The sequence below is a fragment of the Staurois parvus genome, unplaced genomic scaffold (assembly GCF_062004578.1).
Source record: "Staurois parvus isolate SC_StPar_1 unplaced genomic scaffold, SC_StPar_1.0 ptg000562l, whole genome shotgun sequence".
NCBI classification, from domain to species: domain Eukaryota; kingdom Metazoa; phylum Chordata; class Amphibia; order Anura; family Ranidae; genus Staurois; species Staurois parvus.
The window spans coordinates 8653478-8673978 of record NW_028318358.1 but is presented as its reverse complement, the minus strand read 5'-3'; the positions used below and the strand labels follow the sequence as shown (position 1 = coordinate 8673978).

The following is a 20501-nucleotide window of genomic DNA, read 5'->3' as shown; positions in this document are numbered from 1 at the left end:
AAATTAGTTTATAACCAAAAATTATCATTTTAAAAACAATTTTTTTACATTTTTATTTTATTTTTGTATATTATTATTTATGTTTTTTTTTTTTTTTAACATACTGTCACCCTAGCAGTACAGTGTCACCATGGTGACACTGTACTACTTGTGGGGAGTGATGAAGATTTTTTTTTTTACTGATTGCTTTTACACCCATAAAGGCTGTAAAAGCAATCATTTCTCCTTCTCTCTGGCTGCATTTTTGAAGTCATTGAGAAATACTGTGTGAGCTGTGATTGGTCACAGCTTGTCACATGGTACAAGGCTGTTGTGAATAGCCTTACAGATTTCACACGTAGTAAGCAATGATGTCAGAAGTGACATCTTGCTTACTACTCTGCATGTGATCACTGATTGGCCAATCAGTGATCATATGATCGGGACCTCGCACAGAGATCCCGTACGACGATCGGTGTTCCACTGTGTTCGGAGGACAAAGCGGGCACCGGATCACGGTGCTGCGTCCTCCCAGGGAGCGCGCACAAGCAGGGGGCGGGGAGGCCGTTTATAAAACGGCCACCAGCCCCTGCACTGCCATCGTCTGGCTGTTTATATACAACGGCTGGATGGGAAGTGGTTAACAAGCTACACAATACAATGCAATGGATTTAAAGTTACTTCTGTTACACTAGACAAATATCAATGTAGCCTCCAATGAATAGTTAAGAGCTCCATCTTTCTCCTCAAATCTACTAGCCATGTTAAGTGATTAAATTACATATAATGTACAGAGGTCAGTCAACATGCAAAACCTGTTCTGTGACACAAATGTAGTCTAAAAAGCACAAGTTCGCTGCAGTAACTTTGACTGGTGAAGTAGGAAGTAACTATCTAGACAATTTTACACCACACACAGACAGAACTGTGCAGTGACTCTGACACCTATCAAAGTTATTCATGTGTTCATTTATAGACCTGAAATATAATTTTCATAAAATCTGACTGCAGTATGGAGTCAATGTCCAACCAAGGGAAGGCATGTTAGAGGTATAGCCTCTCATAGAAAGTACTCTACTTTCACCACTTTTATTTGACCAGACCTCTTCGTACTCATTGTGAACATGCGTTTCCTGGCTATATCAACCAATTTGGTACGTAACTGAACTATAATCCTCTACACCAGCAGAAACTATGAGTACCCATCTACAGCGCAAACAGCATTCAGAAGAGATCTCATTAAAAAAAAAATCCTAGAAAACATTTGATGGCACAGCTACCTGTAATAAATCAATCTTAAAAACCTTAAAAACTGACCGCAGTTTCAGGAGGATCAGGGAGTGAACAAACTGTCTAGAGATTATTTACAATCACTCTGGGTCATTTTATGCCATCCTCATGTGAAGGGGGTTAATATTATGGGATTGATTTTCTCCCAGCCAAGAAACAAGACTAGTCATTGGATAACAATGTTCTATGGTCAAAGGAAAACAAGATCGGTTGGACTGTTTGCTAATGTCTACCTGCCATTGTCTCTGATTAGCACACTAATAAGGTTCACAAAATACAAAGTTTTGAATTAGTTTCTGTGAAAATGTACGTGTCTGGCACAGAATTCCACAGCTTCACTCTGGCTGTTGCAAGAATTCCATTACTGCCTTGTTCTGCTCTTATTCTTCGTGTGGAGGTAGTCATCTCAGCATAGGAGAAGGATTTGCTTCCTTATGTCAGGGCTGCCCCCCTAATGGCTGGTGATATGATGACTGGTGAAGGAATGCTCGAGAAGCAGAGGTTCAGAAAGCACAGATCCACAAAACTGATGAAGCAGAAGCAGGAAGATGCTTGTTTGTAGATCCTAAGGGAGAGCTTTCTCTCCAGCAAGGAGAACAGTGAGCAGCACCGTAGTGACATCACCAAATCTCAATCAAAAGAAGGAGCAGTACCTTAGGTGATCTCACACTGCAGATACACTGTATAGCTGTTAGAAGTGGACAACATAAGAGTTATGCTATCTTTCAGGAGGAATTCCTGACTGAGGTTACATTCTTTAGGGTACAATTAATATTTCTAGATGTTTCCTATAAGAGCAAATCTTAATCTTTTTAAATTCAGGTCCACTTTAAATTTTCAGATTGAATGGTTTCGTTTGGACTGCCCTACCTGATAAACTATGGTGGTGAAACATGTAGATTTGATTAATCCACAATACAAATCTACTGAGACACTCAATTAACTTTTGCATCATGCAAGAGGGATCTAGCCACTATGTCCTTGGATATGCCTTGTGTGCAATGTTTTTGGATTGTTATAGTTACTTTACCTCCTTGTTGGGAGGTTCTCCAGGATCATCTGCATCCACTGCTCCTTTTACTTCCATCACTTGTTCCATAAGAAGATCACAGAACAGCCGAAGCTCTGACAGTTTCCGTTCCAGGGATTCACTGTCTGAAATCATTTCTAGAGAAGGTACATTTTCATTAGCAGGTACATAAAAATACATCACTGTAACATGGAGTGATCAAAGTTGTTTAACAGTCCATGTAGAGATACTACAGAAAATACAGCATACACTTTACTAAAACATTACTCTTAATAAAACTGCTCTGTTAAAGTGATACTAAACCCAAGACCAGGGCTGAGGATAAGGGGGTACCACCAGTCCTCTTGTACGGGGCCCAGGCCAGGAGGGGGCACAGGCAGCTGGGTGAATCGGATGGGGGCAGGAAAGGTGATCAGGATGGCGGAAGGGGCAATTACTGGAACCAATCCCCTGTATGGCTCTGCCTGCGGCAGCTGAAGGCTGGCTTCTTCTCCTCTCCCTTCTGCTTGCTTTCAGCTGCTGCAGAGAGAGAGCCATATAGGGGATTGGTTCCAGTAATTGTCCCCCCCCCCCCCCGCTGCACCCATCACCCTATCTATGCACCATACGTTTCACCCTGCCAGTTTCCCCTGTGTGCATCCACCCCCGCAGTGCTGCCGACTTCTCTCCTCTCCGTCCCACCAGCAGCTGCAAGCACATAATAAGATCCTTCAGGATGGAGAGTGGAGAAAGGGAGCAGTAAATAAGTCACATTTACCAGCCCCTTCCTTTCCTGAATGAACACAATGAGTAACTGGTACCAATCACTCACTGTGTTCATTCATAGTACACTGTTTTTCTGGGGGTGGGGAGCCCTGGCAAGTTGGCTGTATGGGGTTGCGTGGTTTCTAACAGCGGCCCTGCCCAGGGCCCTGCATTCACTCAATCTGGTCTCCCATAGTACACAGAACATGGAAATGCAATTATTTTAGTAAATATAAAGTGCTTAATACCTTTTCTCATCAGCAGTATATAGCAGTCTTGTGACTTCTACCAGTGTTCAGCAGAGCACAGGTTAAAGCTTGTAGGAGGGGTTTTCTTTCTGCTCTAGGAGGATGCAGAACCCGTAACCTGATTGGCCTGATTGGCCCTGTGCTGATCACATGCACTCTCCCAAGAAAAAAAAAAAAAACTCTCAAGCAATACACACCAAACTGAGCATGTACAGAGTGTCCCCACATATGTCTTATCAAGAGAAAAGAGAGAGACACTGGAAGAAGGGGAGGAACAGAGAAGTTAGGATCAAACAGCCTTTTTACACAATGCAGAGGATTAACCCCTTAGGTTTCACAGTGAGTATATCAAGAGTGATTTAATGCATATACAGACTGATTTTACTGTTGTGGGTTTTAGTAACACTTTAAGTCAGCCAAGTATATGTCTTCTTGTACAGATTAAAAAAAAAGTGTACGTACGGATGTACATACTACATTCAGGTCTTCTTAAAGATTGATTAATATTGTACAATTGTAATCACAGTTAGTACCAAACAGCAACCAATCAGAAATATTTTACCGGTTGTCTGGCTTCAATGCACTGACAAGAACTGATCTCTAATTGGTCTGTACTGCACCTTGCAACTAATCAGATAACAGCAAAAACAATTCCAGGCAACAAGTGAATCCAGTCTGTGTGCTATTCATGCATTTGAACACACTGCAGCCAGGCTTAACATTAGAAGGGGTACCCTTCACCTGAATCTACGTTCTATGTACTCCACCTGACAAGGTTCGTAGGACCTATTTGATGAAGTCTGCGTTATGTCATTTCTTTTCTCCCTGCTTCTGTCACATCTAAACTTTCAGGGTAGGTTTGACACATATTGGAAGCTGATAGGAACATAGTTATTTATTTATTTCAGGTACTTATATAGTGCTGTCAATTTACACAGCGCTTTACATATATATATATATATATATACAGTCATGGCCGAAATTGTTGGCACCCTTGATATTTTTCCTGAAAATCAAGTATTTCACACAAAAAAGGTATTGCATTAACACATGTTTTGCTATACACATGTTTATTCCCTTTGTATGTATTGGAACAAATATAAAACAGAGGCAGAAAAGCAAATATGACATAATGTCACACAAAACCCCAAAAATGGGCTGGACAAAAGTATTGGCACCCTTAACTTAATATTTGGTTGCACACCCTTTGGAAAACATAACTGAAATCAGTCGCTTCCTATAACCATCAATAAGCTTCTGACACCTCTCACCCGGAATTTTGGACCACTCTTCCTTTGCAAACAGCTCCAGGTCTCTCTTATTGGAAGGACACCTTTTCCCAACAGCAATTTTAAGATCTCTCCACAGGTGTTCAATGGGATTTAGATCTGGGCTCATTGCTGGCCACTTCAGAACTCTCCAGCGCTTCTTTGCCATCCATTTCTGAGTGCTTTTTGACGTATGTTTGGGGTCATTGTCCTGCTGGAAGACCCAGGATCTTGGACGCAAACCCAGCTTTCTGACACTGGGCCCTACAGTGCGACCCAAAATCCTTTGGTAATCCTCAGATTTCATGATGCCTTGCACACAGTCAAGGCACCCAGTGCCAGAGGCAGCAAAACAACCCCAAAACATCATTGAACCTCCACCATATTTTACCGTAGGTACTGTGTTTTGTTCTTTGTAGGCCTCATTCCGTTTTCGGTAAACAGTAGAATGATGTGCTTTACCGAAAAGCTCTATCTTGGTCTCATCTGTCCACAAGACGTTTTCCCAGAAGGCTTTTGGCTTACTCAAGTACATTTTGGCAAACTGTAGTCTTGCTTTTTTATGTCTCTGTGTCAGCAGTGGGGTCCTCCTGGGTCTCCTGCCATAGCGTTTCATTTCATTTAAATGTCGACGGATAGTTCGCGCTGACACTGATGCTCCCTGAGCCTGCAGGACAGCTTGAATGTCTTTGGAACATGTTTGGGGCTGCTTATCCACCATCCGGACTATTCTGCGTTGCAATCTTTCATCAATTTTCCTCATCCGTCCACGACCAGGGAGATTAGCTACAGTGCCATGGGTTGCAAACTTCTTGATAATGTTGCGCACTGTGGACAAAGGCAAATCTAGTTCTCTGGAGATGGACTTGTAACCTTGAGATTGTTGATATTTTGCCACAATTTTGGTTCTCAGGTCCTCAGACAGTTCTCGTCTCCTCTTTCTGTTGTCCATGCTTAGTGTGGCACAGACAGACACACAATGCAAAGGTTAAGTGAACGTCTCTCCTTTTTATCTGCTTTCAGGTGTGATTTCTATATTGCCCACACCTGTTACTTGCCCCAGGTGAGTTTACAGGAGCATCACATGCTTGTAACATTCTTATTTATCCGCAGTTGTGAAAGGGTGCCAATACTTTTGTCCAGCCCATTTTTGGAGGTTTGTGTGACATTATGTCGAATTTGCTTTCTTTCCTCCCTTTTTTTGTTTTGTCCCAATACACACAAAGGGAATAAACATGTGTATAGCAAAACATGTGTTAATGCAATACGTTTCGTGAGAAATACATGATTTCCTGGAGAAATATCAAGGGTGCCAACAATTTCGGCCATGACTGTATATATATAGTACATTCACATCAGTCCCTAACCCTCAAGGGGTGTACAATCTAAGGTATATAATATTACTAATGATTTTCATATGAGGCTTTTTGTAAGTGAAAGGTAGCAAGCAAGATCACCAGTGGCAGTGTTCAGGGCACACCAGATTACAGACAAAAGGGAGTACATAGAACTCAGATACAGTACAGCTATGTCTGGATGAAACACTGAACATCTCAGGAGGTTGGCTATCCTCACTGTAAGCATTACATTGCTTCATTTTCAGTTTTAAATGAAAACTTTTTTTAATGCAGGTTAATGAAAAGAGGATTGACTGATTGTCATGTGGATGCACAGACATATTTCTGTCCACCTTTTTTTTATTGGCTGCTGGGATATGCTAAGGAAGTGTTAGAACACATGTCAGATTTCATTGCTATGATTTCCCTAGTGGAGAGGTTTAGGCTCTCTTTTGGACCTGATGACCATTGTTTTTGGTACAGAAAATTATGGATAATACAAATTTTTTTGAGTTATAGAACCACAAGGTAAGGGGAGATCATCTAAAAGGGTAACTCGGTGACAACTGTCTTAAAGAATTTATCCCCTCACTTTTAATAGATATCCTCTTACTTCCTGCTGTGTCTCAAGACAAGAAGTAAAGGGAAATTTCCCTGAAAGGACACAGACAGCAAAATTAATTTGCATTAATGTCAGTTAAAGCATCAGTCCAACCAATGTTGTTAGTTTAGTGATATGTGATTATTGGTGGGATGACTAAGGGGACTCCCTTCTCTCCTCTGTTGAGCTGGACATAGCAGGACCCAACTGAATTATGATCCGTCTATGGCCATTCCTGTTTGAGAAAAGTTGATCTAATGATTGGCTTCTCTTGAACAGTAATTTAGGAAAATTCTCATTCAATCAGTGCCTGTAGTCAACCGGCTGCAGTGCTGATCAGTGTATTCTGAAGGGAGCAGAGTCCCCGTTGTTTGAATACAACAGTGCAGCAGGAAGGATCCTCCTTGATTGTATGGATGGGAGAACGCATTTTTTTTTCCATTGGCCATCTATGACCAGCTTTACTCTCCCCACTACTCTTTAATGTAAACTTAAGCAATGTTCCAAAAACAGCTAGACACTAATTACTGTATAAACTGTTACAGCAGGGATCTCAGTCACAAGGATTTCATTCATGATCAGATCCCAAAAGATAAACCAAAAAGTGGATCATTTAGTCTGCCGACATGTATTCAAATGTGAAATATAATTTAGGGGATGATGCGGTTATGCAGGACATTTCTGCTTTAGCAAATCACATTAAACACATGCTTTCTGCAAGTGCAACTAACAGCCATTATTGAGAAATGTAGTTTTTTTCAACTAAATTGTGGTTGGCAGACCCCAAACGGTATATGTTTTTTATTGGTGTCATGGACTTACATATTTAAGTGCCGGTTCCCATATATGCGGATTGGATGCGGTCTGAACTGCATCCAATCTGCATGCGGTCTGAACCGCATCCAATCTGCATGACATGTGAAATAACATTGCTTCCTATGGTGCCTGTTCACATATGTCCGGTGCATTGGCAGTGCAGATTCAGTGCGATTTGAAAAAGAGTCATGTATGATTTCTGAGCAGTGCGGTCTGGTTCAGGTGCAGATTATGGGCTACTGACTTCTATGGGAACCATTTCTAAACTGCACATATGTGAACAGGATAAAATCCTAACATAATCCTGTCCTGAACCTGATGTAAACCTAACATGATCTGCTGAAACCTGACATGAAACCTGAGCTTCAATCCGCAGCGCACATGTGGGAATCAACTCTGAAACATTAAATATTTTTTTTTAAATATGCTTTTATTTTGTTGTTCTCATTCCTCATTTCATCCGTTATTCCAAAAACATGCTAATTAATTTTTTTAATAAAACCCTTCTGTCATTACATTCTTTATTTTAGACACAGTGATGTCATCACTCTGTCTCTGTACTTATATATGTAACGCAGGTAAATCATGGCTAGCTCCTTAAGGAAGTTAGAGTATAACTAAGGACAAACTTTTTTTATTTTTTTTTTCTAGTTTTGGGCAAATTGGAGAGGGATTAGAACACCTGTAAATTTTTTATACTGTTTGTGCCCCTCTTTAGGGAGATTCATCCTCTCTATTTGTCCTGTTTACCATTATCATCGAATGTTTAAAGCAGAAGAAAATCCCAAATTTTGGGTTGACATCAGAGCAGTGATAAATAGGGCATTAGTTCTGGTTTGAGGGATTTCCTCTCACTTTGGCCATTGTATTCTTGTTCTGAATTGTATGTATCTGGATGGATTATGACTTTTATACTTCTGCTTGTGATTGTTTACCTATTACTCAGGGGATCTCATTTACAATATATCTTTTTGTTCATATAAAAAAAACTTTTTTCGTTTTTTTCTCCCTCCCCCCCCGCTTGTTTTTGTCCACCTCTTAGATTTAAATTCTTCTTGACCAATTTTGGGGAGTAGGTATTGGGGATTGTGTGTGTGTGTGGGGGGGGGGGGGTGATTGTTATCATCTTGTTATAGTTTTTATATTTTTTCTCTCTTTTTTAATTTAATTATATTGTGTGATCCCCCAGAATGTTGACTTGGTTTCCACAAGTCTTCAGATATATTTGAACCCTGCTTTGATTGATGACCCTTCCTTGTGGTCATTGGAGGCTTCTTCCTGTTCACCCAGATACCATTGATCTATATCTAGCAGGAGCTATCTCAGAGTGTGCTGATATCATCGACTGGTAATTGCTGCTGTTTTGTTTGTTTATATTTTGTTTTGTTGTATATACTGTATATGCACTTGTTCAATATCATTTATTGATTATATGTTTTTGGTTTGTTTTTGTTTTCCTTTTCTTTGAATCATTCAGATATTCGTGTTTTTCCCTTTTTCCCTGAAGAAGTGGGTTTTATCCCACGAAACGCGATGGAATCTATAATTCAAAGCATTTCTCATGGTTTCAAGTGGCTACTGTATTACCAGTTTCATCAACACCTTTTATGTCATATGGTTGGGTGTTTTCTGTCTATATATGTATATATTTACACTGATAACCATTTCCATTTCATATACTATTTGTACAGTTGAGTCTACCTTGCTCTAAGTTAGTGGTTGTAATTTGCCATTGCCAATGCCTGTAACGTTTTTTACGTCTTGGGCAGCGGCCATCGACTACTATAGCCACCCTTTGTTGATTTTAATCATATGCCTTTTTGTGTCCATGTCTGACTAACTTTTTCCACCGATGGGTGGAAAAATAACCTAATAAAAGGGTTTCTTTTTTATTTACTGTTTTCACTTCATTTGTATTGGTAGGGTATGGTACCTTTAAAGCCCCATTAGCTTTTGAGGTTAGGGTTCTTTTTTCAGGCTAAGGATAGTAAGGTTGGAGGAGGAAGAGATAGATGATGTGGACATTTTCCAGTCTGGCTGACTTGCTTCAGTTTCTAATGCACACTGAGAAGCTCACAGCATGCAGTAAAATCAACTCAGTGTGCAGTAAAATCAGAGTAAGCAAATTCAGTACAAGAGAGGAACCTGAATAATTGCTGGGCTGAAGTTCAGTCTTAATATTAGTTTGTTTACTTACTTACTCATTAGCAAGAGATTAAACTCACCCACTTAGTTCTAGTCTAAGTATTACTATGTGGCATGGGGGGCAACTATGCTCTCACTTTTATAATAGTTTAACATATGAAAGAATAGCCTAAGCCAGTGGTGAATTAAGACTCCAAAGCAATGTGCAGATATAGAGAATGGGCCTTCGGTTAAAGCAAACCTGTCATAAAATAAATGTGCGGGCTGCCACTGCCATCCTTTCCTACTGAAAATGATAGCCTTCTGTCAAGTTGATCCTCTGCCTTTGGGCTTCCAGTGCTAGCAAACTTTCCCATGTGCTACCATACAAATTAGGCGCTCTAACTATTGACTGGTCTTCTCACAGGGTTGCATTCTTCTTAAATCCTAGGTCCCCAATCCATGCAATAACTTGGCTGGTCCTCTTGTTCTCTGGGACAAGTAGTGTTACAGCTTGCTCTATGCCAAAATGTCTTAAGTGTGTCATATACAAATAGATTGCCAGCACAGCATCACAGGCTACTTGTCTACCTTAAAAAGTGTTGGTTGCTTCACAATTTACAGTTTAAAACATAATAAAATATAGTTACATGTATTAAAAGATACAACATATTTTTTGTCACCTTAACAGGTAAATTTAGGATTGGAGTCTGGATGGACACCGAGGTGGACCACATGACAGTAAACACTGTAACTTTGCCCAATCAGGACAAGCTGACAGTGTTTGTAAAAAAACAACTTGACCCGCTGAAACTTACCTCCCACACCACTCCTGCAAAAACACTTGCTGCTTCTGGGGATTAGAGCATGTGACCTCCTCCAATGTGACAGTGCTCAGGTCTTGCCACCAATAGCATGTGACAGTGAGGATGATGTCAGCCAACACCAGGTTTTTTTGGTGATGCCTGTGGCAGAAGGAGTGGTGGTGGGGTATCTCCAGAAAGGTATCAGTGGGTCAAAGGGGGGCAATTTCATAGGCATTTAGTCTTTATTTATTGTGTCTTGAATCAGAGTACACATAAGTAATCATCATTTTTTTCATTCTATCCTGAACAGATGTCCTTACATGCCTTTTGCTTGATGGGTGGTGATATCTCCAAGACAGGCTTTGGAAGAACCCAGGGCCACCAGCCATCTCTGCCTTTCAGCTGCACTCTCCGCACGTAAGTAGAAGCACTGCTCTCTTGGTATAAAGAGATCCATTCGGCAGCTGTCAGCCTGGTGCACTGTAAGGGATAGTAAGAGCTGCTTCAGTCAGATAACACAGGACAAGGGTGAAGGACCATACATACAATTTTAAAGTAAGCATATTTCATACAACTCTCCTTCTGCTTCAATCTGTCAAAAAGTTACTTCAAGCCTATAATGTCACTACCTATTGAGAACCTCATTAGATCCCTTACTTAGGGTAGGAACATATCTGGAGCTGTTGGGTATGTGCTTGAAATCACAAGTCTAAATGTGTCTGACCACAATGTAGAAGTCACATCTAAGCTTTATGGGTTAGTTATAGTTACCGGGCCTAAAACTTTCCCAAGGAAACAACAGTGATGAGGTGCAGGCACCATGTGGTGTCAGCTTTATAGCAATCCCTGTGGATTCATATTGGATCCTGGGCCTAGACAGTGTATGGAGCTTTAAATTCTGTCAGTTTTAGGCTCCTGGGATCACCAGAACTTGGAATCACTGCAGCCTACTGAAGAGCATAGCAGCATCAACCCAACACTCTCCCTCAGTGCATCACGAGACCGAACCAGACAGAAGAAGGAAGAGAGCTTCCATAGTGTAAAACCATACTAATCTTATTAAAAACATAGCACCAAACACTTACATTAAATAGTACTATAACCGACACTAGTATAGGATGTGATATCTCATTAACCAGATCAGCTTCAGCTGCACTTCCGGCCTGAACCTGGCATAAATGATGGTCATGTCCAAAGCTCCGCCCTACACGTTTCGCCCCCCAAGGTCTTCAAGGGGTGTTCTATACTAGTGTCAGTTATGGCACTATTTAATGTAAGTGTTTGGTGTGATGTTTTTAATAAAGACTAGTATGGTTTTACACTATAGAAGCACTTTTCCCCTTATTTAAGAAAATGTTTTTTCTTGCACTGGACACTTTATAATATTGAGATAATAGAAGATATTGCTGCATACGTTTTTGGGGATTTTTTAACAACAGAATTTGGAGCACTGGACACTTTGAGTGAAATTGACTTTATTATTTTTATGCAGTATATATATACTGTATATAGCACTTGAACACTTTACTTGTTATGAAATTGTCTTCTTGTAATTTTTTATTATGAATGTATTTATACTATTGATGAATTATTTATTGTATATTTATAGGTGATAGCGCTGTCTAAATATTTTATTTACTCTGAGGTAGTATTAACATCATTGAGATAGCAGCTGTACTGTGATTATCAATTTGGAGGTATCCATGGCACAGTTCAGAATATTTTTTGCTTTTACCTTAAGTTTACACTACAAGCAGTCCAATGTGTTTTTTTTTTCTGCAAAAATGCATGGAAAATAGGTTATATGGTTTCCAGTGGCATAGTTTACACCAGTGTGATCAATTCTAGGGTATTCCAGTACCAGAGAAAAAAAGTAGAACATGTTGCATTTTTGCTGAACTGGACTAAACTGGAATATGGTAAAACGCATCAAAACGCACTGGAATGCATTAGGAATGCACTAGACCCCAGTACAGTGCAAAAAAAAGGAAAAAAAGAAGAAAAAAAGCATTTGGAAACGCATCAAAATGCAACAAAAATGTACCGGAACTCATCAAAATCACCTAAGCAGAAATGCATCCGGGATGGATCTAGAGCGTATTCTTGTGCCATGAACCTGCCCTGAAGCTCCACCCATCCTGGTGTCAATACCCACCCCTGCCAACAAACTGTCAAAGGACAAGCTCTGGCATTTGAATTACAAATGTGGGATTTTTTTCCAAGAAGAAATGAGTATCCATGGCAGCTTTTGCCCTGATTTACTGAATATTTGAAAGTAAGACTCTCCCTTTGCAAAAACTGATATGACATGTATAGCTGCCACACAACACATTTTAAAATTCACTGCTATTTAACTTCCTTTGCATTTTAATCTGCAGTTGCTGAGATTTGCTAAAATGACCAAACACAGAATTCCTATACCCTTCAAGCAAAGTTAGTTAACAGCTTTTTCTAGAAGTCTGCACAGAACTTTGACAATAAATTAAAGCCATATCCTTCCACAGGAGATTAATCTTTGATAGATACATTTCAGGATTTAGATGCAGAGGCTGCAGCTTTTTTTTTTTATTAAAGCATATTCAATGAATGCTTGCAAATCTACATTAACCTCCCTAGCGGTCTGATTATGTCCATATTTCTGTGCTCAAAGCGGTACATTTTTTTGCATGGAAATATGTATTTTGTTTATTGTAGGCCTGTAATTTTTAGGAATAACTCACTGAAATCTGTCCGAACAAGAGTCTAGTAAACATCCCGGGTATGTTAAAAAGTGAAACACGAAATCATTAATTATAATTTAATAAATAATCATAAAAAATAATAATATAATAATAATAAATTTAATTCAATAATATAATCAAACCAAAAACACTGAAATTTGAAATATAGCACCAAGTTCGCACATCACTGAGCAAAGTCGCAAAATTGTTTTCAGTGTCTGATGACGAATTTCCCCACAAATCATTATCGCTCAATTCTGCAAGTAGTTATAATTTACTATCGCTGTTCTCTATCTGGTCTTTTCCAGGCAGAAAGAACAGTAAATATGCAGGCAGGGCACAGGAAAAAGCACTCGGGACAAAATGTATGTGAAATGCTTTGATACAGTAATGTTTTACTATGTTATTTTAGTGAATTTAGTGAATGTAACTTTTTGTCATTTTCAAATTTCCCGCCGTTCCGTCCCCCGTATGTCCCGACGTCGCAGGGGACGGAACCCAGAAGACAGATGCCGACATTCGCCAGAGGACATTACAGGGGACACTACAGGAGGGACATCGTGGGAGCGCAGGACAAGGTAAGTGAAGAAGAGATCCCGGAGCAGCGCCTCATGGTAAGTCTGAGTGTAGCTCAGGGTTACTGCTTTTGGTACTGAAACTTTACCCCGAGCTACACTCGGGAATACCGCCAGGGAGGTTACTCTCTCTAAAACAGAGGAAGCTAAGGCTGTGCAATAAAGTTTGCAGAAATCCTTGCAATCATTTTACTTCCTTGGTGCTCTACGGCATGCAAAAATCCTCAAAGGTTTGGAAATTTACCTAAAATGAATATTTTAGATTGAGGAATATATTACTGACCCTGACACCATTCTCTATCTCTAGGATAGCTCAAACGTCTCCCATTGCTATGATTTTTTTATCTAATGCTGACAGATCTTGTACATTGGTAAAAGTAATATTTTCTGGTCAAGATTCCACATTTCATGTAAACTACGTCAAAATGTTATTGTTTTAGTTATAGTTCCTGTATGACTTAACGTTACTACTATGTTCAAAGTGTAGAATCTTGTATCATGTTACCCATCAATTAATGTGGAAAATTTGGGGCTCAACTGATGCCCATTCTTCTCTAATTAAAGTTATAAAAGATGCAAGTGTTCAGGACCAGTCAGGTTCCTTCCTCAGTCAATATAGCATCACATGAACTACTATACAGAAGATGCGAATACTATAGCAATATACAAATCGATAATAATAAAAATGAAAAATGTACCTCGGATTTCACACACAGCCATTTTAATGCTTCCTTTAGTTCCTTTTCCAACATCATCCTGGGAGTCATAGTAAGACAAAATGCCCCTATCCAATACAAAGTAACGTGGCTGCCAGCCTATAATGAACAAAAAACATATTTCAGGTACTTATATAGTGCTGTCAATTTAAGAAGCACTTTACATATATATATTGTGCGTTCACATCAGTCCCTAACCCTCAAGGGGTGTACAATGTAAGGTCTCTAACTTACATTCATACATACACATACTAGGGCTAATTTAGACAGGAGCCAGTTAACCTACCAGCATGTTTTTGGAGTGTGGGAGGAAATCCACGCAGGCACAGGGAGAACATGCAAACTCCAGGCAGGTGGTGCCGTGGTTGGGATTCGAACCAATGACCCTAGTACTGCCAGGTGGAAGTGCTAACCATTTAACCACTGTGCTGCCCAAATGCATGTTAAAGCAAAAAACACCCCTTCCTAACACCACAAATCAGTATGGATTTGATTTAAATCAAGTTGATTTAAATCATGATTTAAATCACTAGTGAAAAGGCTCGATTTAAATCATAATTTTTAAAGAGTAACTGTCATCTCTGTCCCATAGGAGCTCCTCCTCTGACCCGATGTTGACTCTCCGACAGTCCCATTCACTTTAATGGGATGGCTGGTGATTCGGCAGTGACACAAGGTGAGGGACGTGGCAGAAGCAGGTGAGTGGTTCCCGCTAACAGCCACTGCTATGATGGATCTATGATGCTCTTTAAATGTAAGGAATCCGACTCATTCTTGCTGGTAGTTGCAATCTTTAATATTTTCAAACCAAATGAAGGTTTCCTGTTTAGAATAATAAGCTGTCAGGTTAGTGAAACAGCGATATCAGAACCGATTTTAAGTTAAGCACACATAGCTGGAGAACTACTCAAATTCTTTTATTTCATGTTTTTCTCATGGTTACTGTAAAAGTGTGTGAATGCATCAATGCAGTGCATGTTATCTCAGCTTGCAGAGCTTGGATTCATTGAATGAGTTTACCAAAAATGGAAATATTGCAGAATATACAGCCTCATGCTACATAAATAAGCTCCATTTTATGCTGAATAAACTAAATTATTAATGTATCTTCAATTATTATTATTATTATACAGTATTTATAAAGCGCCAATAGTTCGCTCAGCGCTGTACATTACAAAGGGGGACAGAACATGTGACAGAACAATAACAATACAATGCAAAACATGAGGGGATTGAGGGCCCTGCTCTTTCGAGCTTACAATCTAGGAGGGAGGGGATAGTGGCACAGGAGGAGATAGCTGTGGGGGATGGAGTGGTAGGAAGAGTGGAGGAGGTCGGCAAGTTAGCAGGGGGTGGGGTAGGCTTCCCTGAAGAGATGGGTTTTCAGGGTGCGCCTAAAGGAGAGGAGAGTAGGTGATAATCTGTTGGGTTGGGGCAGGGAGTTCCAGAGGATGGGTGACACCCTGGAGAAGTCCTGGAGGCGGGCATGGGAGGAGGAGACCAGGGAACTAGAGAGAAGGAGGTCTTGTGAGGAGCAGAGTGTGCGTGCTGGGTCGTACTTGGATATTAGGTCAGTGATGTAGTTCGGGGCAGTATGGTGGACAGCTTTGTACGTTAGTGTTAGGGTTTTGAATTTGATCCATGGCGCAATCGGAAGCCAGTGGAGGGATTGGCAGAGGGGGGTGGCGGAGATGGAGCGGTTGGAAAGGTGAATGAGTCTGGCAGCCTTATTCAGGATCGACTGAAGCTGGGATAGCCAGCGGCGAGGCAGGCCAATAAGGAGGGAGTTGCAGTAATCGAGTCGTGATATGATGAGGAAGTGGATGAGCTGTTTAGTGGTTTCTGGGGTTAGGAACGTGCGGATTTTGGCGATGTTGCGGAGGTGGAGTCTGCACAAGCTTGTTAAAGATTGGACTTGGGGCTGGAAGGATAGGTTGGAGTCCAGAATGACACCAAGTACTCTGGCCTGCGGGGCGGGTTTGATGGTGGCGTTGTTGGACATGATGGAGAAGTCAATGGGGGGTGGTGTCCGGGCTGGGGGGAAGACCAGAAACTCGGTCTTGGAGAGGTTCAGTTTAAGGAAGTGGAGTGACATCCAGTCAGATATGTCCCTCAGTAGGTGTGTGATTCGGGCAGAGACTGAGGGGGTGAGGTGGGGGGTTGAGAGATAGATTTGTGTGTCGTCGACATATAGGTGGTAGTTGAAGCCGTGAGAGTGTATGAGTTGGCCAAGGGAGGAGGTGTAGATGGAGAAGAGAAGGGGCCTGAGGACGGAGCCTTGAGGGACCCCAACAGAGAGGGGGAGTGAGGTGGAGGTGGTAGCATTAGGATGAGAGTCCGAGGGAGTGTAGTTTTTGAGGTGGAGGGGGTGGTCGACTGTGTCGAAGGCCGCAGAGAGGTCAAGGAGTAGGAGCATTGAATAGTGGCCATTAGCTTTGGCGGTTAGCAGGTCGTTGGAGAGTTTCAGTAAGGCAGTTTCAATGGAGTGTAGGGGACGGAAGCCGGACTGTAGGGGGTCGAAGAGGTTGTTGTCGTTGAGGTGAGAGCTTAGGCGGGTGTAGACTAGGCGTTCAAGGAGTTTGGATGTAAATGGGAGCAGGGAGATGGGTCTGAGGTTCAATAGAAAACTAGATAGATTTTTACTCCAAAAGAATTTTATTACAATAAATTTGATAAAAATAAAAACAATCTGATTTAAATAAAAAAGTCAGATTTTTTAATTAAAAAAAAAAAAAAGCATCGATTTTTATTCACCCTGCTACAAAAAACACACATCTATGCACACGCATAGATCAAAAGGTGCCATTAGAGTATTTTTATTATAAAGTGCTTATTTTACATGCATGCTGTAAATATTCCCTCTAAAGGTTATCTGTATTTCAATACAGTCACTCACCCCTATGCGCGCAAAAAGTGCAGGGGGGGGGGGAGGGTAAAGTTAATTTCTCTGACTGCAATACTTAATAAAAATTAATTAAAAATATGATGAAATAGAATGTTATTTTTAGTCTTTAAAATAATAAAAGAAGGAAGCAATTCTACACAAAAGCAACATATATTCCCCAATATACACTGAAGCCAAGTGCATGTGAAGTAGCTCTCCCATAAAGTCAACAAGGCAGCTTATCCAACAAACCAGATGTTGACATTTGCAAATTGCATGAACAGGTTATAAAGCAATGGTATTTGTCTGGTGAATTATTACTCAGAGGGCTGTGTATTCAGTGGATTTAGGGTGTTTATATATTCTTGTATGTTATAAGGGCACTGTCTGTTTTTAAACCACTAGGGCAGTATGTGAATATCTAACACTGCACAAAATATTTAAAGGAACACTTTGAAAACACATCAGATCCCAATGAGGAAAAAAATCTCATGCTGGATATCTATACTGATATGGACTGGATAATGTGTTCGGAACATAAGGATTCCCCATTATCTGAAAGAAATTAAAATTATTAGCCTACAGAGAACTGAATTCAAAGACACCCCGAAAATCAAAGTGAAAAAATTATGCAGTAGGCTAGTCCATTTTGCTGAAACTTCATTCCAGAAACTCAAAATGGTACTCAGTAGTTTGCCTGAGGTGCAACCTAGTGGCGTCGGATGGACCGAAACATGATATCCCAGACTATTGGATTTAGGTCAGGCGAGTGTGGGGGCCATTCAATGGTATCAGTTCCTTCATCCTTCAGGAACTGCCTGTATACTCTCACCACATGAGGGTGGGCATTGTCATGTACCAGGAGGAACCCAGGACCCACTGCACCAGTGTAGGGTCTGACAATGGGTCCAAGGATTTCATCCCAATACCTAATAGCAGTCAGGGTGCCATTGTCTATCCTGTAGAGGTCTGTGCGTCCCTCCATGGATATGCTTCCCCAGACCATCACTGACCCACCACCAAAACGGTCATGCTGAACATTGTTACAGGCAGCATAACATTCTCCACGGCTTCTCCAGACCCTTTCACGTCTGTCACATGTGCTCAGGGTGAACCTGCTCTCATCTGTGAAAAGCAGTGCCAGTGGCGGACCTGCCAATTCTGGTGTTCAATGGCAAATGCCAATCGAGCTCTATGGTACCGGGCAGTGAGCACAGGGCCCACTAGAGGATGTCAGGCCCTCAGGCCACCCTCATGAAGTCTGTTTCTGATTGTTTGGTCAGAGACATTCACACCAGTGGCCTGCTGGAGGTCATTTTGTAGGGCTCTGGCAGTGCTCATCCTGTTCCTCCTTGCACAAAGGAGCAGATACCAGTCCTGCTGATGGGTTAAGGACCTTCTACGGCCCTGTCCAGCTCTCCTAGAGTAACTGCCTGTCTCCTGGAATCTCCTCCAGGCTTTTGAGACTGTGCTGGGAAACACAGCAAACTTTCTGCCAATGGCACGTATTGATGTGCCATCCTGGAGTTGGACTGCCTGTGCAATCTCTGTAGGGTCCAGGTATCGCCTCATGCAACCAGTGACACTGACCCTAGTCAAATGCAAAACTAGTGAAAATCTGTCACAAAAGATATGGAGGGAAAAAAATGTCAGTGGCCTCAACCTGTAAAAGCATTCCTGTTTGGAGGTTGTCTCATTGTTGCCCATCTAGTGCGCCTGTAGTTAATTTCAGTAACACCAAAGCAGCTGAAACTGATTAACAACCCCCTCTGCTACTTAAAGGACCAGATCAACATCCCAGGAGTTTAGTTGACTTGATGCTGTACTCTGATTAAAAAGTGTTCCTTTCATTTTTTTGAGCAGTGTGTAAAGATTCTGAACCCTGAACTCAAACAGGGAAGAGTTGGTATGTTTATAAGAAACATCTGCAAATGTTAATTGTGCCAAAGTAGTACCCTGAAAATGTTGACCCTTGTCTTAAATTCATTTTGGATATTTTAAGGGAGGGTTATAGCCCTTGCCTGTTTTTGAATTTTGCCATCTGTGTCCCATAGGGGAGATTTCCCTTCACTTCACGTCTGGCATTTTTTGCTGGCTGACAGCTAAAGAGAGTGGGAAATTTGAGTGGAGAGTGAAAAAGTGTTACTTTTGACTGCTGGTGCTTGTAGTTGTTTTATTTTCTTCTTTTGGGTCTTTTTCTATTTTAAATCACTTTTTCTGTCACTTTTTAAATAGCATTTCTTTTCTTCCTTTCCTTGTCTTCCTTCAGTCTGTTAATTAAGGAGAGGGGTTAATTGGTCACAGGTGATACAGGTCCTATATAACTTTTCTGTAGAGCTCACTCTGAACTTGCTCATGTTTGAGCTTGCCTGTATTTTGGACTTTTTGACCAAGTGGACATTTGATAAGTGGAGTTAAAAACTGGAGTGGAAAACAGGAGACTAACAAGAGATTATAACAGGAGTCTAACAGGAGATTATAACAGGAGTCTAACAGGAGATTATAACAGGAGTCTAACAGGAGATTATAACAGGAGATTATAACAGGAGTCTAACAAGAGATTATAGCAGGAGTCTAACAGGAGATTATAACAGGAGATTATAACAGATTATAACAGGAGTCTAACAGGAGATTATAACAGGAGACTAACAGGAGATTATAACAGGAGACTAACAGGAGATTATAACAGGTGTCTAACAGGAGATTATAACAGGAGTCTAACAGGAGATTATAACAGGAGTCTAACAGGAGATTATAACAGGAGACTAACAGGAGATTATAACAGGAGACTAACAGGAGATTATAACAGGAGACTAACAGGAGATTATAACAGGAGACTAACAGGAGATTATAACAGGAGACTAACAGGAGATTATAACAGGAGTCTAACAGGAGATTATAACAGGAGTCTAACAAGAGATTATAACAGGAGACTAACAAGAGATTATAACAGGAGACTAACAAGAGATTATAACAGGAGTCTAACAGGAGATTATAACAGGAGATTATAACAGGTGTCTAACAGGAGATTATAACAGGAGTCTAACAAGAGATTATAACAGGAGACTAACAGGAGATTATAACAGGAGATTATAACAGGTGTCTAACAGGAGATTATAACAGGAGATTATAACAGGAGTCTAACAGGAGATTATAACAGGAGTCTAACAGGAGATTATAACAGGAGTCTAACAGGAGATTATAACAGGAGTCTAACAGGAGATTATAACAGGAGTCTAACAGGAGATTATAACAGGAGTCTAACAAGAGATTATAACAGGAGACTAACAAGAGATTATAACAGGAGTCTAACAGGAGATTATAACAGGAGTCTAACAGGAGATTATAACAGGAGATTATAAC

The 20501-nt window shown here is 40.7% G+C and overlaps 1 protein-coding gene across 1 annotated transcript in view; it reads right to left on the bottom strand.

Moving 5' to 3' along the window:
- The window catches only part of LOC149450811 (pleckstrin homology domain-containing family A member 3-like), a 62764-nt gene that overhangs the window by 25981 nt on the left and 16282 nt on the right, over positions 1-20501 (bottom strand). Inside the window, exons 2-4 of the mRNA XM_089691352.1 lie at positions 14237-14353; positions 10568-10723; positions 2300-2436 (exon numbers count right to left, since the gene is read on the bottom strand). Coding sequence (XP_089547478.1) covers positions 2300-2436; positions 10568-10723; positions 14237-14353 — 410 coding nt within the window. The remainder of the gene's footprint in view (positions 1-2299; positions 2437-10567; positions 10724-14236; positions 14354-20501) is intronic.